The sequence below is a fragment of the Cebidichthys violaceus genome, unplaced genomic scaffold (genome assembly GCF_023349555.1).
Source record: "Cebidichthys violaceus isolate CVI_PGR_0920_01 unplaced genomic scaffold, fCebVio1.0.p SCAF_9, whole genome shotgun sequence".
Lineage (NCBI taxonomy): Eukaryota > Metazoa > Chordata > Actinopteri > Perciformes > Stichaeidae > Cebidichthys > Cebidichthys violaceus.
The window spans coordinates 8,370,043-8,391,200 of NW_027176975.1; the positions used below are offsets into that span (position 1 = coordinate 8,370,043).

Sequence of the window (21,158 nt, forward strand, 5' to 3'; positions counted from 1 at the left end):
GTGCAAGGTCTCTCACATCACTGCCTCAGCTGGGATGTGTAGGAGTGTGTTTGTTTGTGTGTGTGTGTGTATGTGTGGGGGGGCGGTGGGCGGTAGCGATGTAAATACTGTGCTTCATTACCAGTGCTGAAGCTAAAGCTGAGGCCATGACACACATACTGTGAGAATTTATACTTTTCTGCTTTGAGTCTGTGGTAAAGGTAATAATGAAAACTGCTTAAACACAAGTAAAATAAAACATTAACAACTTGTAGTAGAACAAATTATATTTATGTTTATTCAAGCAAATGTACACACATACACACACTGTTAGTCCTCAAAGTGTCAACACAAATGTGAGATCCTCATTTCTAATGTACAAACAATAATTAAAGAAAGAGGCTAAAGTGACAAAACAATATTTTGTAAAGCACCGACAAACCAGCTGAGTAACGAGATGTAACGTGAAATTGGAATGGCACAAATATAACCTGTGGCACATCAGTGGGTTTGTGTCATTATTGGATCTACGAGATGGTAACGAGTCTGGGTATCAGACTTTTCAACAGTGGCCAACTCCATAGAACTGAGTGTTGAAAAACATTTGAACAACAATCTTTTTAGATTCGTAGTCTTGTTTCAGTTTCTTTTACCAAATATTGCCTGATTTAAGTTATAGATTTGCATATTTTATACTTATAGTAGTAAATGGTAGTTTGTGTTCAGCCTTCAATAAACATTTATAGTGTGGACACTTTTGGCTTCTTTTGTTAAATGGAAATAAAAAAAATTCTGTGGAAAAAGGCAAGTATTTAAGCGTTTTTTTTTTTATTTGAACAAAGTTTTCTAATATTTTCCCTGATACGCAGTTACCAAATCACAGCCTCCTAAGTCATAACTACACAACTAGTTTGACTGGTGTGTTAAGAAAACAATCTGCATTCTGAGAAATACAAAGCTATGAAAATAACCATGCAAAGAAACAGATGTATCTGCTGAATAACTGGTGCAGTGCTGTAAATACAGCCATGAGAGGTCACATTTTCATCACACAGGAGCAACAGACAAAAACCTCTTACAAAGCTGTTTAACACTTAGTTTTCTTCTTGGTTGGAGGTAAATGTGATCAGTGGACACTCTGTGACACAGTGAGGATTTAAGAAGAAAATAACTGTAGACATATTGCAGTGCTTGCTTTCCTTATAATAGATTAAAATATATTTAACCAAAATATAGAGTCACTATGCTTTAATGTTGTCCAGTTGTTCTCTTTTCTCTTCAGCATAACGTTTTGTATTTACTGACTTCAGACAAGACAATGCCACTAAGTTATATAATTACAGTAAAGTCTATGATTGTCCAGTTATCATACTTGTGACTGATAAACTTTCCGCAGCTACTTGAATTGTCCAGAATCCAGGTAAAGCAAATGCTTTGAATTATTTGCAGCGTTAGTTTTACTGACATGTGGTCCAAACTCAGTCTGGTTTCAATGTCTCTTCTGAACAAACCAAGGCCTCTGAGCTCTACCGTATTTCCTCAAATAATCCTTAATCCTTTCCTACAGTTCTTGTGCAGCCTGACTTTGACCCTGACCTCATTCTGCCCCACACAATACCCCTGAGCTTTGCACTTTCAGAGTAAAATCCTTGTTCACTTTATAAAAAAATACATTTCATGGATTGTTGCATTATTATAAAACAATCCTTGCCAAAGTGAAATATACTGTATGCCTAAATGTAACTCTTAAACAACCCCCGCCTGCATGATATCATCCCAGGAGTTGCTGGAAATTTAGCCGTTAAGCTGCTGGGAATTTAAATTGAGTCACAAGAAGTGTGTTGCTCACTGGCGTGATGGGCGAAAGCACAAGTGGTCCAGATGGCCTCATAATGGGCAAAAATGCAAACAAAACAACGTGACCACATACACATAACAGAGTCCCAACTACAACAATGATTAGCATGTAGAGAACCTTTTTGATTCAGGTCACAAGTAGTGCAATTTTAGTATACATGAAGTTACTTTAGACATCTGTATAGAAGCAGTCTCTGTGATGCAGGGCTGGCAGATGGCTGGGGGCATGCACAGGGCGTCGCTGTTAGGCAGGACCGGCGGGACGCTAGTGGCTGATTACAGGGAGTGTCTCTCAGTCTATTCTTCCCATTTTGGCAATCAGCTCATCACAGATCTTAGTGAGTTCCTCCATCTCTTGATTCTATGACAACACAACAAAGGATGCATATGTACATTTAATACATCTCTATATGCTACAGTGTACAAATACGGTAAATATGTTGTGTTGGGTTTTTTTTTAGAACTAAAAGTTTGATGTAGAATTAGCATGCAGAAAGATGAGGATGACTATCACCTTCTGCTGCAGAGCTTGTTCCAGAGACTCATTCTTCATCTGTTCCTTCCTCAAACTGGCGGCCATCGCCATGTTCTCTGAGCTCGCCTTTGCGCGCACCTGAGCAATATCCTCATTGGCCCTGAGAGATGCGTGGAATGAGAAATTATGTGAAATTAACATTATCTCAAACCTGTAAATCTTTTGATTTCTTACAACCGACTTGACAGGAAAATTAGACTTAATTTCAATCTCTACATACTTGTCTAGTTTCTCCTCAGCATGGAGTTTAAGTGTCTGGTATCTCTGCTCCTCCTGCTTAACTCTGGCCAGATACTCCTGAGCACACTTCTTCAGCACCTCCTCATTCTGTACGAGGAAAAGAAACAACAAGCAGAGCTTTATTGCTGCTCTAATCCAGCTGCGAGTCAACTGGGGGTCAAGATTTTGGGGTTAACTTCTTCAATCGAAGGGTTTAATTCCGCGGCAGCTGTTGAGTAAGAGAATGTATTTATTGAGTTGAGGGCCAGGTTTATCTAGTGACCTTCAATGTAAGCCCGACCACTGGGCGACCACTGCCCTAATAATAGGGAAACCTTCCAACCTTATTCTGACCGTAATCCTCTTAGAGCCCTCCAATTTGTGCTATCGGCTGATCGCCTCAGCACTTGAAACCGACACTTTCCTTGAGCAGTTATCTGGACATGAACTTGTCCGCTTACTTTCTTAAAGCCCTCCAGGGTGCTCTTCATAGTTTCATAACGCCGAAACACGTCAGAGAGAGAGCGTTCCACGGAGTTCAGGTCTGCCAGAGCGGCTTCCTTCTCTGTCGTCAGAGTGTGCAAAGCCTTCTGGGAACTCTGGTTGTTGCGCTGCTCGTCCTCTGAGAAGAGCGAAGTAGAAGACATTTTTGCGGAGCGCAAAAAATAAATATTTATGGTATTATGTCTGGTAACAGCATGAAACATTGCATTTAAACGGGGACACATTCACAAACAAAGGGAAATGACTTGAGTGAAACATATAGTTTTTAAATTGTTGCTTTGTCTCTCCCAATAAAAGAGAATGTGGATTAAAGTTACTGCACATGTATCAGTAAAACAGGACACTCAGAGTACAAGATGACACAAATCACACTGTGGCACTAAACTCATTTGAGCAACCAGTGAAATAAACAATATAATATGAAAAATAGAAGTCTGCTCTGCAGCCCTGACCACACAATTTTAAATAGATTGTATTTTCTAACATTTCTACTTACCGATCATCTGAGCGATTGTCTTCTCATATTCTGCAACAATCTTCCTGTAATAAGATGAAACACATGATAAGCCTTACTTAACCTTATGACAGGCTGTAGACAGAATGTTTTGATCTATCAAAACCTCACGTGACCATCCTCAAAATCAATCAGTGACTGCTGAGTAAAATGCACGAAGCAACAGGTTGTCTCACCTCATCTCACTGACTTCTTGTCTGCTGTCCTCGTACTTTTTCTTCCAGTCGTTGGCTACTGCCTCTTTAGTGATGATCTGAAAAGAGACGCCTCCTGTGAGCAGAACTGTGCATTTAAAGAAAACACTTGTGCGATACATTTAGGCGAAAACAAACTGATGTCATATGTCATGTTGGATGAGTGCGATTAAAGAGTGTACCTCCTCCCTAATGAGGGTGAGAACGGCCTGTTTTTCTGCCTCACTGATGCAGATGGAATCCAGGACCTGACTTCCTGTTTTCTGCATTTCACTTCCCTCTGGCTTGTTCTTCAGTTTGCATGGGTCTTCAAACTGCTGAAGGCAGAAGAAAATCAGTGTTATTGAACATCCGATAGTTTAATGGCGGGCAAGTCCACCTAAACTTTAAGAATATACAGAGTATTCATGACAAAAGCACATGTAGAATTCAATAATACTACCATAACACTATGCCTTTTATACAAAAACAAATTCCCCTTTTCATCCCGTTTTTGTCATCATTAGTTTGGTGATATTTATTGTCTTCAAATATTTCCTTTTATAAGTATAAAATAAATAAACCCATTATATTGTAGAGGCTAAGAAAAGCCAATGCAAATGTCATGTTATTAGCTATAGTTTGTATCATCAACTAGTTAGAATAGATCATTTTTTGAGAGAAACAAACAAAAAGGAACATTTATTTCTGTAGTAAACTGCAAATTATGACTCATCATTTTTTTTAAATTCTCTCAAACTTCTCACGTTCTCATTTTTCACCCTGTAGCCCTCTTGCCTTTCAATCAGTGTTCTTACAAATCTCAATCCTTTCTTCTTCTTCTCCCCGTCTCTCTCCTCTCTCATTATGTCCTTCCCTGGATTATGACAGTCATATTCTAATGTCCTGAATGATAATCTAAATCCATCTGTCACCTGAGTACATGAACATGGTGGCAGACACTAAGTACCTCCTGCTGTCGTGCAGCACAGTGCGGCCATCATATCAGACTGGTGATCATACTACAGCTTTAGATAATAATAATAACAATAATAAGAAGAAGAAGAACACAAAACTGCACTATTTCTATTGTCACAACACACTCTACCTGCACAGTGTTTCACTTACTGTGTAAATATCACCAAATTCAAATTAGAAAAAGTACAAAGAGCTGAACACAATGTCCCAATGGGACCCTTACAGTGTCAAGTGAAATGTAATGCTGGGACACATCAAGACTTGTCAAAGCTGTTTCTCTGCAGCTGCTGGAACGGTTTAGTTTAACCAAAGCACTGTCTCTAGTTTAACTAAGAAAAGAGTGCTTCATCTCCATCTAGTGGTCACTGGTGGGTTCACGTTGTAGTTGCTTTTGTTGCTTAGATGACAAATGTTACAGACATTAACAGTGTACCACTATGACAAACAAATAGGCTATATGTGGGTCTGACGCAGCACATATAGGGGAAAGGACATGAATGATTTATTGTAGTATTTATTTACCACTGAGCAGCAGTCTGAGTCCTCAGGTTTTGATGTCACATGGCAATCTTGAAACGGAAGAAAGTGATACTCATGTTAATACGAATTAAGGTTCAGAGATGCTGTGACCTATAATGTAATATGGTTCATCATCATGTGGCAGTAAATGAAAAGTATTACAACATTTCTCCAATTGTATTTCTCACTATAAATATCACTCTATAACCATGTGCTCATATACACTGCTGGTTAATGATGTATGATCTGCAAAAAGTATTCCCATGACAAAACGCAATATCATCTTTTTAATGTGTAGTTATTTGTTTTACTTAAGTCTTGTGTTAAAATAAACTCACTTAAATCACATACGTGAAAATAAACAATGAGCCTAAATGACTAGTTAAGACATCAACAGAAGTGTCAAGGCACTCACGCAAATATCAGCTCAGTACATCTTTGAGAATTGCCTGTCTTTGGACAAAGCTGGAAAAATACTAATGCTCACAGTAAAAATAACAAACGTCATGCCCCGTTTAGAAACAACGAAACCTCAAGCTACTGCCCGTGATGCAGTTACGCAACTTCTGTAACAGTGCGGCCCGCTCAGATCCGACCGGTCAGAAACTAAAGCTGAGTCACAAGCAGCCTGAAGGCACCTGTGTGATCATACAATCTGACTGTGTTTCATCACACCAAAACAACAGAGCAGACAAACCGTACTGTTGCTCTGAACAACTGGACTGTGCTCGTTAAACATTAATGTTGTGTGTCCGTAACAGTTGGGCAAAGATGACCTTCTCACGGTCCGATATTGAAAGAGCGAAGCTAAAGAATGCTGTCTAAACTTTAACATCCAGTTATCTGATCTCTGTAGAGTCTAACTGTTAACTGAGCTCTTCACTACTGTTTCAGTGTAGCACTGTAACCGGGTGGCACGACATTAAAATCAATCTTCATTGATCCTGTTACTCACCGCTTTGGTCCTTGTCTGGTTTGACACTGGTACTGCTCGCCAACTTCTCCTCGTCTGTGGCGTGGTCTCCATGATGGTCCTCCTTTAACAGACGCAGATATAATCAGCCACGCTGACTGTATGAAGCTTTTCTAGAGCTAATACTACTACATGAGTCAGATGAGCAGCAGGCACATTATCACTTCTCACCTGTCCGCTGAAGACCTTTTGCATCGGCTCGGTCTGCTTCACTTTACAGGAGTTCCTGTGAATGAAAGTCAATAACTACATCAGCGTCAACACTAACTTGATCATAAATCTGCATGTGTGCACATGCGGGCAGGTGTGATGATGAGAAGAGGAAGCAGGAGAGACAGAAAGCCTTACAGCCAGACCTCGTTGCTCTGCTCTGTGTGTGCGCTGAGTTTGCATGCTCTGCCTAAAGTGCTGAATTAAGCAGAACAAAAAGCAGATTAATGAAAGATATTGTTGCCAAATTGAAATGAGAGCAACAGTAGTTGTTCAGAGCGCCAGAGGGAATTATAGGGTTTCCACTAACACTCTCTCTCCTCTACTTTCTAAAGCTACTCCTACTTTTTACCTTCAGTTTGGGATTGAAGGAAAATTTAGGTCAGATGAGCCTGGACCTGGACTTGTTTCAAGAACAAGGACTGAGGTTACAAACACACACACATCTGCACACACAGTTATACAGTACTTACAACAGAACACAGAGGAAATGGACTTGCTCAGCAGTCCTGATGCCACACAGAGAGAAGGGAAACAGAATGACAGGTTGGAAGGAAAGACAGGAGAGGACGGGACAGGGGTTAAACACAAGGTGAGTGCAGGGTTATTATAGTTAAGTAAATAAAAAAAAGACTAAAAGTAGACAGGTCACAGACAGTTTTGGTTAAACTGGAAATTAAAATCTTCTTGAAAACAAAAACAAAAAATCTAAATAGTCTAAAACTCTTAACTACTATGATAAGAGTTTTAAACTAAAAATTAAAAAAGTATTTCCTGCTTGTCCTTTGATATTGGCAAGATATTTGTAAAGAGATAATGAAAGTATTTGGAACAAAAGTTGATTGTTCTTTTGTTGAATTAATATTTAAAAACAATTGTGAACAGACTTGTCATATGTTTGGCTGCAAAGCAAGATAGCCATCACACGGAAATGACAGCAGGCAAACCCTCCAACAAAAGACAAATGGGCTACAATTAAAATTAAAACAAACTGCAGAGATAAATTTACATTTATCTAAAGGCTGCGATATGGACAATATGTAATATAATGGAAATGTACTATACTGTACACAGTATATTGGCCTATAAGATGCAACCCATTACATATGTAATTCAAGAGCCTGTTTCTGTATTTAGTATCATTTACTTTGAAAATAAAAATAATCAATAAAAATAATCTTAGTGCAGATTGATTTGAATCAACTTCTAATAAATGTGAGCACAGAACTGAAAATGACCAACCAAGCAATGGTTCCTACAACAGGATGTGAGGTAAGTAGTTCATTGCTGTATTTATCACAAACAGTCAATAATTACAATTGTGTTGTTTTTTTGGGTCATGATTCTTCTTTCAAAAGGAAAGTGAACGGGAAAACACCACAAGAGGGCATTGTTTGACTCTTTACCATGAAAAGAACAGTTTCTGTCCACAAGCAAAGAATAGTTGTTAAAAATACTTCATCCAGCTATGAATACTGAAGAACTGCCTTCAATCTGCCTCTGTGGAATAATGCAAGCAAATCAAAAACAAATCATCCTGAAAACTGAACAAAAAAATTAAGTGAAATTCTAAAATAAAATGATAACTAAAAGTAAAACATTTAAAACTATAATAACGCTGGTGAGGAATGAATGGACGTGCAGGAGACAAACAACATCTGAAGATACACAACAGGCAGACACAGTTGGTCGTAACGGGAACACTTTGATTCCTTCAGGTTCCTTGTGCACAATAGTGAGCATTCATTAATGTCCCCTACGGTCATAAAAGAGAGAGCGCTGTTTGTTCAGCTTGAAAATCTGTGAGTCATATTAGTTCAGTTTAAGCCACTGACTGATTGCTGAAGAGGCCTTTGTGTACTTTTGTGTTTTACTCACGTGATAATTGTGCCGTTGGTCTCACAGGTCAGTTTTGTGTTTTGGGTGTTGGAGTTCATGTTGCCATTAAGCAAGTCGGGATCCACACAAATGTCATGACTGGAGATCAAGTTTGAGTCCGGGCTGGAGTCAGACGTCACCGGAGCCTGGTCGTCCACCTCGGAAGGATCTGGTTTGTTCAGCGGGGAAAGGAAGGACAACGACGGGGGCCGGAGGGCTTGAGGCTGGGGCAGAGGGCTGGAGGGCGAGAGGCCCCCTCCAGGACTGGGATTGCTGCTAAGGGTCAGGTTGAGGTTCTGGTCCAAACCAAAGCTGCGGCCATTTGGTGAGGAGCCGGTGAGGTTGTTCAGGGAATCAACCTCTTGGGATGAAACTGGGCTGACATCCTGGTTGGAGTTCTTGTCCAGAAAGAGGTTTGTGACATCAGGAAGAACTGTGAAAACAGAAGAGAAGTAAGAATGTAACTAAGTTTATATAGAACCTTTCAAGGGCAGGACACAAATAAAAAAACAGACACATAATAGAGACTTAAGAAGAATAAAAAGAGTGACAACATGAAAAATACATTAAAAAAATGACACAAAGGAAGGTTTTAAAGCTGCCCACAGTGTCCACATATCTCATGTTGTGGGAGATAAAAACAGTCTGAAGCAAAGAATAACCAACAAAGCCTGATCAGAGACTTGCTGGTGACATAGGACTGCAGTAGATCTAGGCTGGTGCCTCACACTGAAGAGCTATGAAAGTAATTACAAGAATCTTGAATCGAATTGTAAATATGTGTGTATAGAAACCAACATCGGTGTCACACAGTCAATAACTTAACAGGGTAATTTTGGACAATTTATAAACAATCCAGGGTTGTTTTGCAACACAATGGGACTGAGTTTTGCAATGTTTTTCAGTTTGAAACATCCAGAACAAATGAAAATGCTACTTAATGATTGTATCTGTCATTCAGGGATTTAAACTTGAATTGATGGCTTTCTCCTTCTCTTGTTAGAACACTTAAAATGGCTGCTGGCTTCCTCTCAGAGCACCTCACATCCTGTGTCCTCACACATCCCGTTCACAGCAAGCTAACGACCACAGCAGCAGGCTGGTCTCTGTTGAGTCATTCTGCTGCTGAAACACGGGACTCACTGTTACTGAGAAATACACCCACTCACACTGTAAAGCTCACACAGAATAATACAACTAGAATGACTCTCCTATATTCCTCTGTAATTATTCTCAACTTGCTCAAAACATGAATGAAGTCATTGTGGTTTCACTTTCGGGCAAGTAACAGCTTCTCACACCTTTGTCATGACTAGTGTTTTATTACAGTGTGTTCAATCGCCCCAAGTTCTCCCACACAACTTCCCCTCCGTTCTCTACACTGGCTCCCTGTAAGAGCTCACATCCAGTTTAAGACTCTGGTGCTAGCCTACAGGGCAGTGAAAGGAACAGCTCCTTCCTATCTCCAGGCCATGGTCAAGTCCTACACCCCCGCCCGACCACTTCGCTCTGCTGCCTCGGGGCGATTGGTCGCCCCGTCGCTCAGAGGTCCTGGCGGCCGATCGACCCGGTCACGGCTGTTTTCTTATTTCTGCACTCTACTTTTGCTCTGCTTCATGCTCTTAGATGCTTGTGTAAGCAAGGAGATGCACTTATGACTTCTGGTGACTAGTAGTTCTCTTGAATACCTATGTTCAATACACTTATTGTATGACGCTTTGGATAAAAGCGTCTGCTAAATGACTGTAATGTAATGTAATGTACATCAAACATTGGATTATTGCAAGTTTATGTAAGCTTCTGCTCAAAATCTGGGTACTTTCAGACACACACCCATTGGAGAAAGGGAACAGATGTAGAGGAACCACACCCAGTCATGCAGAGTATACACCACCACGTGGCCTAGCAACAAAGACAACATCAGGCTTTATTATACAACTCTACGAAAAAGAGGAAAACCAGACGGAGAAGTAAGAGAGAGAGAAACAGATAAAGCTGTCTAAGGGTTCAGCTATGCCCTGGTTCAACAGCACAGTTTGATTGTAGCCTGTGGTTGTTATTATTAACAGTGAGGGTTTCCCCCTGAAACATTACGGTCTAATTATACTCAAACAGAATATTGATTACTCCACACAGTCACTCTTTTATTTATGAAACTAACACATATTTTGTACAGAGCATGTGACTGGTTTAGCATTGAAAGGAGACTGTTATTGTCTGCAAACCAGACTCATTAATAATCACATTAATCTCTCTGTTATTAGCTCATCTGGCACAGTGTCCCATATGCTGTTGTTAAAACGTGTCTGATTCCAGCTGAGTCATCCAAAACATGCAGACCAACTTGATCCTGATACACGTACAGTAGCTGTCAAAATCAGTCACTTTAGGGAAAAAGGAGGAGCAGCGTTCGCAAACATCAGTGAAACAAAAGCATTGCTTTGAGCAGAGAAGATGCACCCCACATGATCTATTACCATGGTAACGTGTGGTTCTCCTCGTGTGGGTGAAAGCAGGGCAGAGGGAGGGGGGAGATTGGGGAGAGGGGGGAGGAGGAGGGAGAGGGGGCAGTGAGCTTCTCTGGCAACTTCCAACAGGCCAGATTCATCGTAGTGTGTGTCTAACAGGATGTTTACATTTAATTTAATTTACATTTAATGTTCTCACACACACTGCGTCAGATCCCCCCAAAAAACAAACAATAACCTGAATCTTAAAGCCAAATATCTCAAATACTGGACAACTACAACTATCTCCATGATCAGGTACGACTAAAGGTAGAAAATAGATTGTAATTTGCATGAACCAGCCCTTGAACACACCTTTGTGCCATAAAGCTATCTGCTTAAAGCTATCTGCTTAAAGCTATCTGTTGGATTGGACTGTTGGACATTGTGACATCATTGTTGGCTGTGATTACAGCTGGGCAGTGACACTGCTCTTTTCAGCCTAATGTTAGGCTACTCTTTTAAGTCTAAACACGAGCAGCGATACGAGTACTTTGCCTAAATAAAACACATTATAGACTTGGCAAAAAATGTTAATTATTTGATCAGAGAATAAACAAACAACATCCATTTTCAGTACTCGGTAGTTGTAGATCGTCTGTGCTACACACACATTTCAGTTGGTACCAAAAGGTATTGGGGCTTGATACCAAGCCTAGCCTGAGAATATATATCCAATGCAATCATTTAGGTGTGACAGAGCTTGACCAGTATAAGAGCCCCGGGTCACAGAGCCATCTCACCTGTGTGGTTGGAGTTGTCCAGTTGGCTGAGTAGCTTCACAACACCTGGAGACTCTGCCTCGGGAGTCTCAAAGGTTCCCTCCGAGTCTGAACTGAGGAGAGAGAGAAGAAGACCTTAAAACACCATTCATAAGGAAAGAAAAATATAAAAATCTCCAGTTTGAAATAGAAAATGTGCTGTAACTGACAAATATGATCCATAAAACAAAAGTCTTCTCATGAAGTGACTGAGGGCATGTGATAAAACAAGTCATGTCTGGTTTAAAGCTACACATAAAACAATAGTCTACTGTCTTTGAGAACAATGAGGCATTGAAAATGTTGATCAGTCTAAATAACGACATATAAATGCTACAAACAGCTACTAAAGGACATATAACAGTGAAAGTCTGGATTGTGTGTTGCAATTCTTTCTCACAAATAAGCATATATTAAAATATCAATCGTCTGTTTTCTTAAAGTGACAGTGAGAGTTCAAAGCAGCTAAACATAAACAAGCTGCTTAGATTTTAAAGGAAGTCTGAGGAAGGTAGAGGAGAGGAAGTGAAGTCCTACAAGGCCACCTGCATCCTTTGCCTCTCAATAAGGACGCACTGTGTCCCACACGACTCATTCACACACACACACACACACACACACACACACACACACACACACACACACACACACACAGTTTTTGGTCTGCTGTGTCAGCTGCTTAGACACCCAGCCTAAATTTATGCCCAAACTGTGGAGAGACAAAAAGGAAGGGAGAGACAGGGAGTGAGAGTTTATGTGGTTGTGTGTGTGTGTGTGTGTGTGTGTGTGTATGTGTACCCGTTCCCAGCCGCTTCAACACACATCAAAACGTCTGCACTCTAATGAAAAACAGCACGAGAAGCAACAAAGCTCTCAGTGCCAAAACACAACCACACTCCATCTCTGATACCAGTTCACACAAACACATTCACACACGCTGGAGCCAGAGCTAATCCTAATATACATACCTACCCCCCACCCTGCACACACACACACACACACACACACACACACACACACACACTGAATCACGTCGCTGGATGGTTACTTAGAAACTAGCGATGGACAGGAAAAGAAATCAAAAGCTTTGGAAACTGTGGCTTTTTTCCCCATCCCCCAACATTCAGCAACTGTTCCCCAACTGCCAAACAGCCTTCACACATAAACACACACAGACACACACACACACACACACACACACACACACACACACACACACACACACAAACACATAAAAACAAGCGTTGGACACAGTCATATCCTCAGGTTTGGTGCCTCATAAAGAAACAGAATGGTACACACAAAGCAGAGACTGACAAACAAAAAATGGAGTAACTGTATTTTGACTAAGAATCTGCTTTTAGTCAATGCCAGCATGACCAAGACACTGGGATCCACAGCATAATACAACCACATCAGTCTGTTTGTGTGTGTGTGTGTGTGTGTGTGTGTGTGTGTGTGTGTGTGTGTTGCTCTCTTTGTGTGTATATATCCACCACCTGTCAGTGTGACTCAGGGGAATCTGCAGTCATCGCACAAGAACACAATCAATCTAGTGCTGTTTATCAAAGCAAATACAGAGAATCACCCATTCCTATACAGATATTCTCTGTTTCTATTTCGTATACTGACCCAATAAACCAGCTGTCTCTCTCTCTCTCTCTCTCTCTCTCTCTCTCTCTCTCTCTCTCTCTCTCTCTCTCTCTGTCTCTCTCTCTCTCACACACATACACAAACGCTGTGGCCTAGCCCTCTTACTTGTCCTCTCCGTCATCCCTGGATCTGGGCTGCCCCTCGTCCCCAGCACCCCCAGTCACTGCTGTCCATGTCCATTTGGCCCACTGGACCGGAGACAACCAGGACATCCCTGCAGCACGTCGAGTCTTTAACCTGCTGCCACCTCCAAAATTTAATAGCAAAACTTCCTCTTCCTCGTTTCGATTGTCGCTGCTGTCATTCAATGATCTTCCACAGCTCCTTTTTTAAGTAGAAAGGACCTGTCTTCTTTCCTCTCTAACGTCAGTCTCTGTCCGTCTTGCTTTCTCTTGCTCACTTCCTTGTCTTGCTTAACCGCTCCGCTTTTCCATCCTGCCCTTCTGCGCTGTTGACGCTCATGAGGGGGAAACGTGTCTCACGCTGCTGCTGTTTCTGTTGCTGCTTTGCTCTCCACAGCACTGACTCACACAGTAGAGATTACTGGAGCATCAGTAGTCACTCCTCCCTCCCCTCACCCTCTCCCTCTCCCTCTCTGTCTGGGTGGCCGATCAGCTGGTTAACAGACGTCGGCTCACCCTGCTCCTGTGTGTTTGCTAACTCGCTCACTTGCTCTCAGGAGTTTGCCTCCCCCTCTCCCTGATCCTTTAAGGGTTTGCCGATCGTGAGGGGAGAGAGGAGGGGAGAGGAGAAAGGCAATGCTTCCTGTTTTAAGAGGCAAAGAAGCGTCTGGTTACTCTGGGACATTTGTGTCCTTAAGAAAGAGGAGATGAAAATAGAACAGGGGAGGAAATGATGAGGCTAACAGTATCATTTCAAAGATGTAGGAGGAGATGAGCTTGGACTGGATATAAAGCTCATCCAGAACTCATAGCATTACGATATTCTATCTTACAATAAAGCCCATCTCACTGAGATTACACCCTCCCTAATTCCCTAAACTATAATAGTAAAATGCAGTAAAGGCCTAACTATCTAAATGTGACTTCCTGATGTGTTCGGCCTGCCCACAATGAGTTTAAAAAGGTAACTTGTGTTGTTAATGGTTTGTTTACTTGTAGTTTACCTCCCTGGATACATACAGGGACAGAGTTTAATATATTGTTTTACAAGGACTAAGAATGTACTTTGTATCAGCACTATAATCTAAAACAAATAGAGAAAATCTGAACTAGAAATGTAGCCGTTTATTCCATGATGTGTGACCAAACCCACAGAAGATCTGTTGTTCACTGACAACATCCAGGCCAGACAGCACACAAATCAATACAGCAAACCTAGATTCAACAGTAACGCTGCCGCTACCCATCTGACTGACAGAAAAGTCATTTGGATTAAGAGCTCTCATTGCTGCTCCACACACTTTCACCCACACACACTCGCCTCTGAGGCGGTTCATGGGTGGCTTATATAACTCTAAGTACAGGCTTTCACATTTATACATTTCTCTCACACACACATCTAGGCCAGATGAGACGAGCTCTTTGAAAAAACACGAACCATGACTAATCTAATAAGGGAGGACGGTTCAGCCCCTGTGAAAAGGTGAGCGGGGAAAGAAAAGGGAAGCAGCAGAGATGTTTCTCGTTATTTGCACTTTCAGGATCCTTTTCCTGCTATTTACTGTTCACACGCGGAACACATGTAAAGAAAGACAGGAGCTCTACCACTGTTGACACTGAGCTGGTCCACAGAGACACACAGGCGGATAGACGAGCACAAGCACACTCAGAAATAATGTCACACACGGGTGAACACGGAGAAAGACGCTCTGTTCAATCTGTGGAAGCTGGACTGAAAAAATGGAGCAAATTAGAGGCATGGCAGATGGAAATAAAAACATTCATTAAAAATGAGGAGTGATAGATAACAAGTGAGTTTTTGGGCAGGACTGAAATGTGAAATGCTCTATTGTTTTTCATAAACATTCCTGACATTGTCTTCTAGTTTCCTTATCTGTCCATCTGTACAGCTGAGAAGACAAACCTGTCCGTCTTGCAGTGGACATGATCTGCCTGAAAGCTAACAAACCCCCTCCAGCAGTAAGAGACATCCTGTGTTCACTCTGCTACACCTTGAAGTTGTAAACATGCCTCTGGGCTGAAGGCTGGGCGATAGTTCAACATTGTCTTTCTTTGTATTGTGATGAAATCGTACACTGAGATATCGTAATACATAATTATGTCCTGTAAATTGATAAAAAACAAGCACATACTAACCTGTTCTGCTCATGGGAACACACTAGTTAAATCAAACTATCTCTTAATCTGATTCCTCTGTATGTGTGTGCATGCATGTAAACATAGTCAGTGTAGCTGAAAATATTGTTCATTCTTTTCTATGGTTTAATTTGAAACTGTTATTTTGCAACCATAATAGTATTAAAATAAAATAATAAAATAAAATACTAAGTACCTTTCATTTCCCATGTATTTAATTCACAGAGGAGAATCCAAAAATAGGCTGTACCATTTAGTCATTTCATATAGACCATTTATTCATTGAATTACCAGAAAACATGCTCTATCTTGATGTATTTCGTTATTGAGAAATTATTAAATGATCTATAGATAGAAGATTTTGGCCATATTGGACAGAGTGGGAATATTCCTGACTCTATCTCCGGCAGAGACACGAACCACAGACAGAGAAGAAGGAGCACAGAGAGAGGGAAAAGAGTCAGCTCTTATGTAATACCTTGAAACCACAAATAGCACACAGCGAAACAGAGGCAAACCCACACGTACAGTACACCCTATATGCGAACTAGAGAGCTGCCATCTTAGCACACAGGAGTGGACATTTTACACCACACGGCAAACACCAGCTGTTACGTTTGTTTGCCGTCAGTTAATCCAGCAAGAATGCACATCCTTAATCATCAATTACATTTTGACTGATAGCAGCATGTGTGGTTATGAGCTAAGAATAAATCAGCAAGGATAAACATGTCTGTGAGCCACAACAGAGGTGATGTGATACACTGGATGAGATAACTATGTGTGTGTGTGTGTGTGTGTGTGTGTGTGTGTGTGTGTGTGTGTGTGCACAGAGAGGGAATTAGAGAAGCTTCTCAACTATCACAGACTGTTTATCTCTTTCCTCTCAACCCCCTGTATGATGACAGAAGGTCACCAATCGGACATTTTGTGTAACATCACCACGTCAACATTTACCCAGACCAACAATTCATAATATCTTAAAAACGAATAAGTGGATTTACATTGAATTTGCTGTGATTATTTTTAGACATACTAATGGAGACCCTTTATTTCTAGATATCCTCCATCAGAAGAAACTTGTATACAATGAAGTAACCTCAATGGTTGGATGAGGATGAGCCATTTAGATTTTTAACATCATCACAATCTCCTTCTCTCTTTTACATTGTTTTTATACTCAGAACTGCTAAGAGTAACAGAGATCTCAGCATGTTGTCTGTCAAACACTAACCCTGTTTCAATTACAAGTCACATTCAAAGAAATGTAGACAGCACTGTTTTTAAGTATTTCAACTTTACTTTGAACATTGCACACATGTCAAAGAGCAAACCTGCAATGTAAACATGTCAGTGTAAGTATTCAAAATATAAGTGCTCCTGATCATGTATCTTAAATCAAACTACTGTAAAGTTAGCATTAACTATCCCAGTTACACCGTTTGTTAGAGAGTTTGTAAAAACACACAACACACATCAGAGCCTTGATCCTCTCTGACTGAAACTCTTCAGGGATTGTTGGTGGTGTGGAATATAATATCATTTTAATCTTCCTCTTTGAAAGCTTTAATCAATGAATTAGACCTTAACAATGTAATTATATTTGCCATGCAACAGCTTGACAAAGTGACAACCTACAAGATCAGTGTTTTTGGGTAATTATTTTATGGCTGAGACATCTGCACTGAAGGAAAAGCAGTCTACCAATAAAATACTTAATAATATTTCATTAAGAAACTTCCAATTACCTCAAACAAACTTCTTCAAATTAATGTATTCTTGTGCAGCAGAGGATACAGCTGAGTAACAGACCCTAGGCACATAGAGGTTGAGCCACTACTGTTTGGTTTCAATAGAAAGCAGGACAAAAGATATTTAGAATAACAGGAAGTTGTTCTAAAGTTCCGGCGCAAACTCTGTTGCGACTACACAGTCTGCCATGAATAAACATACGGCCATGTGATGTGAATGTGAGTGTATTTGCAGATACAAGAAGAGGTGTGAGTATACACATATGCTATGTGTGTACAATATGTCAACTATATGTATTGTCTTTATCAGTACGTTTTTCATGTAAGACATAAACACTACTAGTGCATATGTAAAATATATATATATCCTTCCTGGGATGGACAGACGGATGAACTTGCTGTCTGTCTGTCTGTCTAATGACTCACTGCATAATATCATATTCGTTTGCTGGTTCTGTAATATGGCTCCATCTAGTGGTCAGTATTGGACTCTCACCCAGAATCCTCACATTAAAAACGTAAAGTAAATGAAGTTAAAAAAATGCAGCATTAGGACACAGCCGCGTGAGAGAGACACAGATGCTCAAAACGGTCTTTGATATGCTCCTCAGAAGCACAACCCTTTTTACATTCCTGATATCTCTGCATATTTAATAGAGAACACCCAATTAGCTGCAATCGGAGCGGAGAACTAGCATGGGGTGAACAGTGTTCGACTGAATGGAGCTGAAGCCCTCACGGTGCCACAGTGCACTAGAATATCTTAACTGATAGAGGCAGGATGAAACAAAAGAGGACAAAGAAAGGAGAACGAGATTGAAAGAGAGGTGGGGTTCACCCGAGAGGAGTCACGGAGACACCGACTGAGCTATTGTTTCTGACTACAACAATGACTCCAGAGCACACAATTCCCAGACAATAGTGCATGTACATTTTAGACACATGCACGCACAGAGCACGGAGAGAACACCCCCCTACTGTTCTACTTTATGTTTCCATTCATTTCCATTCGCCTGTTACAGGTATTTACTAGACTTAACTTCCCTTTAAAATGCCATATAGTTATATTATTGTTCCTTACAGTGTAGTATCTATAACAATATTGCTATATAAGTGAGGGTTTTCAACATTATTTAGTAGTTTCACTTTCATTCTGGTAGTCAGCATGAGTTTATGCATAATTCATCTTCACATGTTGTGCTCGTCTTCATGTATTCACAATGAGTTTTTCTCTAAAAAATTAGCAAAGTTTTTCAGCCTACACTGGCCTGAATTCATACCCCTGCAGTGAGAAAGGAGCTCCAAATGCAGGGCAGACTGTTCCCAGATGAGGGACTGTCTGGATGTTCAGGGTTTTTTTAAGAACAGGAAGTCCACTGTAGAGCCAAGACTGCTCCAGTTAGGATAAAACAAATGATTAAGCCGACTAAAATTAGATCAGAAGCTGAAAGAAACTGAGATCCCAGTTTTCCCACAGGGAGCAACCCAACCCCCACCTACACTCTAACAAAAACACTGAAACTACAGTATGCTCACGTGATCGGTGAGATTAAAAAAGAAATAAAAGAATAAAATAAATAACAATGAGCATTGCTTTCACATGGCTTTGTCGCTCTGAGCGTCCATGTTCTTGCCTTACTGTCACTCGCCATCTCCAAAACAACATCTGCCTCAGTGCACTGCTCCTCATATTAACGACCGCTGTTCTACACGACTTGAATCACAGAGTGAAAACAGAGAAGACTGAATATGCCTACGCATTTAGCTTACTTGTGTTGAGAGAAAGTGTTCTGCTACAAGGGACTGAGAGAAGTGTTAAAGATCAAAAAAGCATCCCTGGAATCAGCTAAGACAAAGTGAAAGGACTCACTCTCGGTTACAAAGGATGAGAGGAGAAACAGGAAGAGGGCAGTTAAGTGCTTTGAAGCTCTGACGAATGCCTCAGCAACAACCTCTCCCTTCATGTTGACATCACACAGTACATTAAGGATGTCAGACACACAGAACAGGAAGCAGCGCTACCTGCTCAAACAGAAATAAACTGTACCGCCCATATGATAAAAATGCCACCTCAATATCTGAGTCACGGCTGAATAATTAATAGCCAGCAGCAGCATTATCTCTTCTAGTTTTAACTGCAAACGCGGCTGCTAAAATGTCAAACACCAATGACCCTTGTGCTTGGCTTGGACACTGCCTTAATTTCAGGAGGATGATCAGCTCATGCTCATTACATTAGCCTCTCCGCTAATGTCATCAGCTGTACCACTCGTCTCTTCCTTTAGGTTTGAAAACCAAAACAGCATTCAAAACAGCACGACGGGAGAGGCTGTGTGCAGCGCAGTCCGACGGGCTGATTTGCTTTCAGTCCAGTGGGAAAAACCCTGGAAGCATCAAGGTCTCAGCACTGCCCTTCAACCTCTTCTCTCAGACTCCTCTTCCCCTCCCTGATACAGAAGCACTGAGTTCACACACAACAACAACAACAACAACAACAACAACAACAACAACAACAACACAATCTCAGGTACCAAAGGGCTGAGCTGATCCACTCTCCTTGATAAAGTGCACCCACTCTGCCTGTGCAGGTTTCCTTTTCTTGTCAAGAACTTACACACACACACACACACACACACACACACACACACACACACAGACATACAAACAATGGAGCATCTCATCTTACATGCTGCTCTTCTTCCGAGGGGAGCTGACGGAGCCCTTCCTGTGCTGGCTGAGGGAGCCCCCCATGGCAACAGCCGAGTCTGTTTCAGGTTGAACACAGATTCTCCGTATACGTCCCTGTTGTCCTCCAAAGGTTCACCTCTGCCTCTCCTCCAGACAGTCCGTCTCAACGACAGAGTGGCACAAAGCACTGCTTGTCATGACTGTCGTGTTACTATTTAACCAGCCAACCAGCCTTTTCCTCTACGCAGTCATTCTCTTCTCTCTGTTGATGCTATACGGTCTAAATACTCAAGAGTAATACTCATCACACATGAATAGCTGGCAGTCCCGCCTCCTTGCTCTGCTTCTCCTCACCCTTCAAAATCTCTCTCTCTCCCTCTATCTCTTACAAGCGTGCACACACACACACACACACACACACACACACACACACACACACACACACACACACACACACCAGATGCAGATTACATTCACTTGCCAGGCAGGCAGTGCATAGCTTTTATAAGGAGAAAGACAGAGGTGGTATGTGTGTGTGACAGGGATTGTTTAAAGCGCCCGAAGTCCATAGGGGGTGGATGTAGAAAGAGTGTGTGTGTGTGTGTGTGTGTGTGTGTGTGTGTGTGTGTGTCAGTGTGTCATGGGGGGTATCTGGCAGGGGTGAGAGTATTGTTCAAGCGTGAAAGAGTCTCTTCTTTGTTAGTCAGCTGAATACCAGATCTGAGATCCAGAGGGGAGAGATGGAAGATGATGGAGGGAGAGTTGGCGGCATTAAAACAAAGTCCCACTTGTTGTGCCACATTCCCACTACCTGCTGTGACCTAATACCCACCCCTGCAGCCCCATTGAGGTTTAGCATGACAATACACACACACACACACACACACACACACACACACACACACATACACACTGTCAGAGCTCAGCTTGTTTGCATACATTAATTTCCGAGGACAATTACTGCATTTTGACTTCTAACCCCGATACAAAACTTGCACACACTTAAAATCAGGTCAAACAATGCAATCAGCGTGACGAAAAAAGGCTTTTTGAGAAAAACGGATGTATAAACATGTTAAGAGCTATTTAACCAATAATGTAAGAGTTAACCCTATTCATGACTAAAGACGGAAATCATACCTACTGACTCAGGCCTGTCCCATCCTGTTAGTCTCTCAGG

The 21,158-nt window shown here is 41.3% G+C and overlaps 1 protein-coding gene across 4 annotated transcripts; it reads right to left on the reverse strand.

Moving 5' to 3' along the window:
* Nucleotides 1-248: 248 nt before the first annotated feature.
* Nucleotides 249-20,300, reverse strand: LOC137866998 (transforming acidic coiled-coil-containing protein 1-like). 4 transcript variants are annotated; one of them, XM_068703366.1, is made up of 13 exons: nucleotides 19,977-20,300; nucleotides 11,590-11,681; nucleotides 8,340-8,772; nucleotides 6,423-6,477; nucleotides 6,234-6,315; nucleotides 5,282-5,328; nucleotides 3,985-4,116; nucleotides 3,785-3,861; nucleotides 3,591-3,634; nucleotides 3,052-3,212; nucleotides 2,592-2,698; nucleotides 2,351-2,471; nucleotides 249-2,197 (listed from the first exon to the last, which is right to left on the reverse strand). In XM_068703366.1, the coding sequence occupies exons 1-13, from the start codon at nucleotides 20,039-20,041 to the stop codon at nucleotides 2,129-2,131; spliced, it is 1,485 nt and encodes a 494-aa protein (XP_068559467.1). In that variant the 5' UTR covers nucleotides 20,042-20,300; the 3' UTR covers nucleotides 249-2,128. The 4 variants fall into 4 exon arrangements, with proteins under 4 accessions (XP_068559467.1, XP_068559466.1, XP_068559465.1 ...); XM_068703365.1 differs by having other exon boundaries at nucleotides 3,985-4,119; nucleotides 19,977-20,298; XM_068703364.1 differs by lacking the exon at nucleotides 19,977-20,300 and adding an exon at nucleotides 13,366-13,830.
* Between the last annotated feature and the right edge of the window lie 858 nt (nucleotides 20,301-21,158).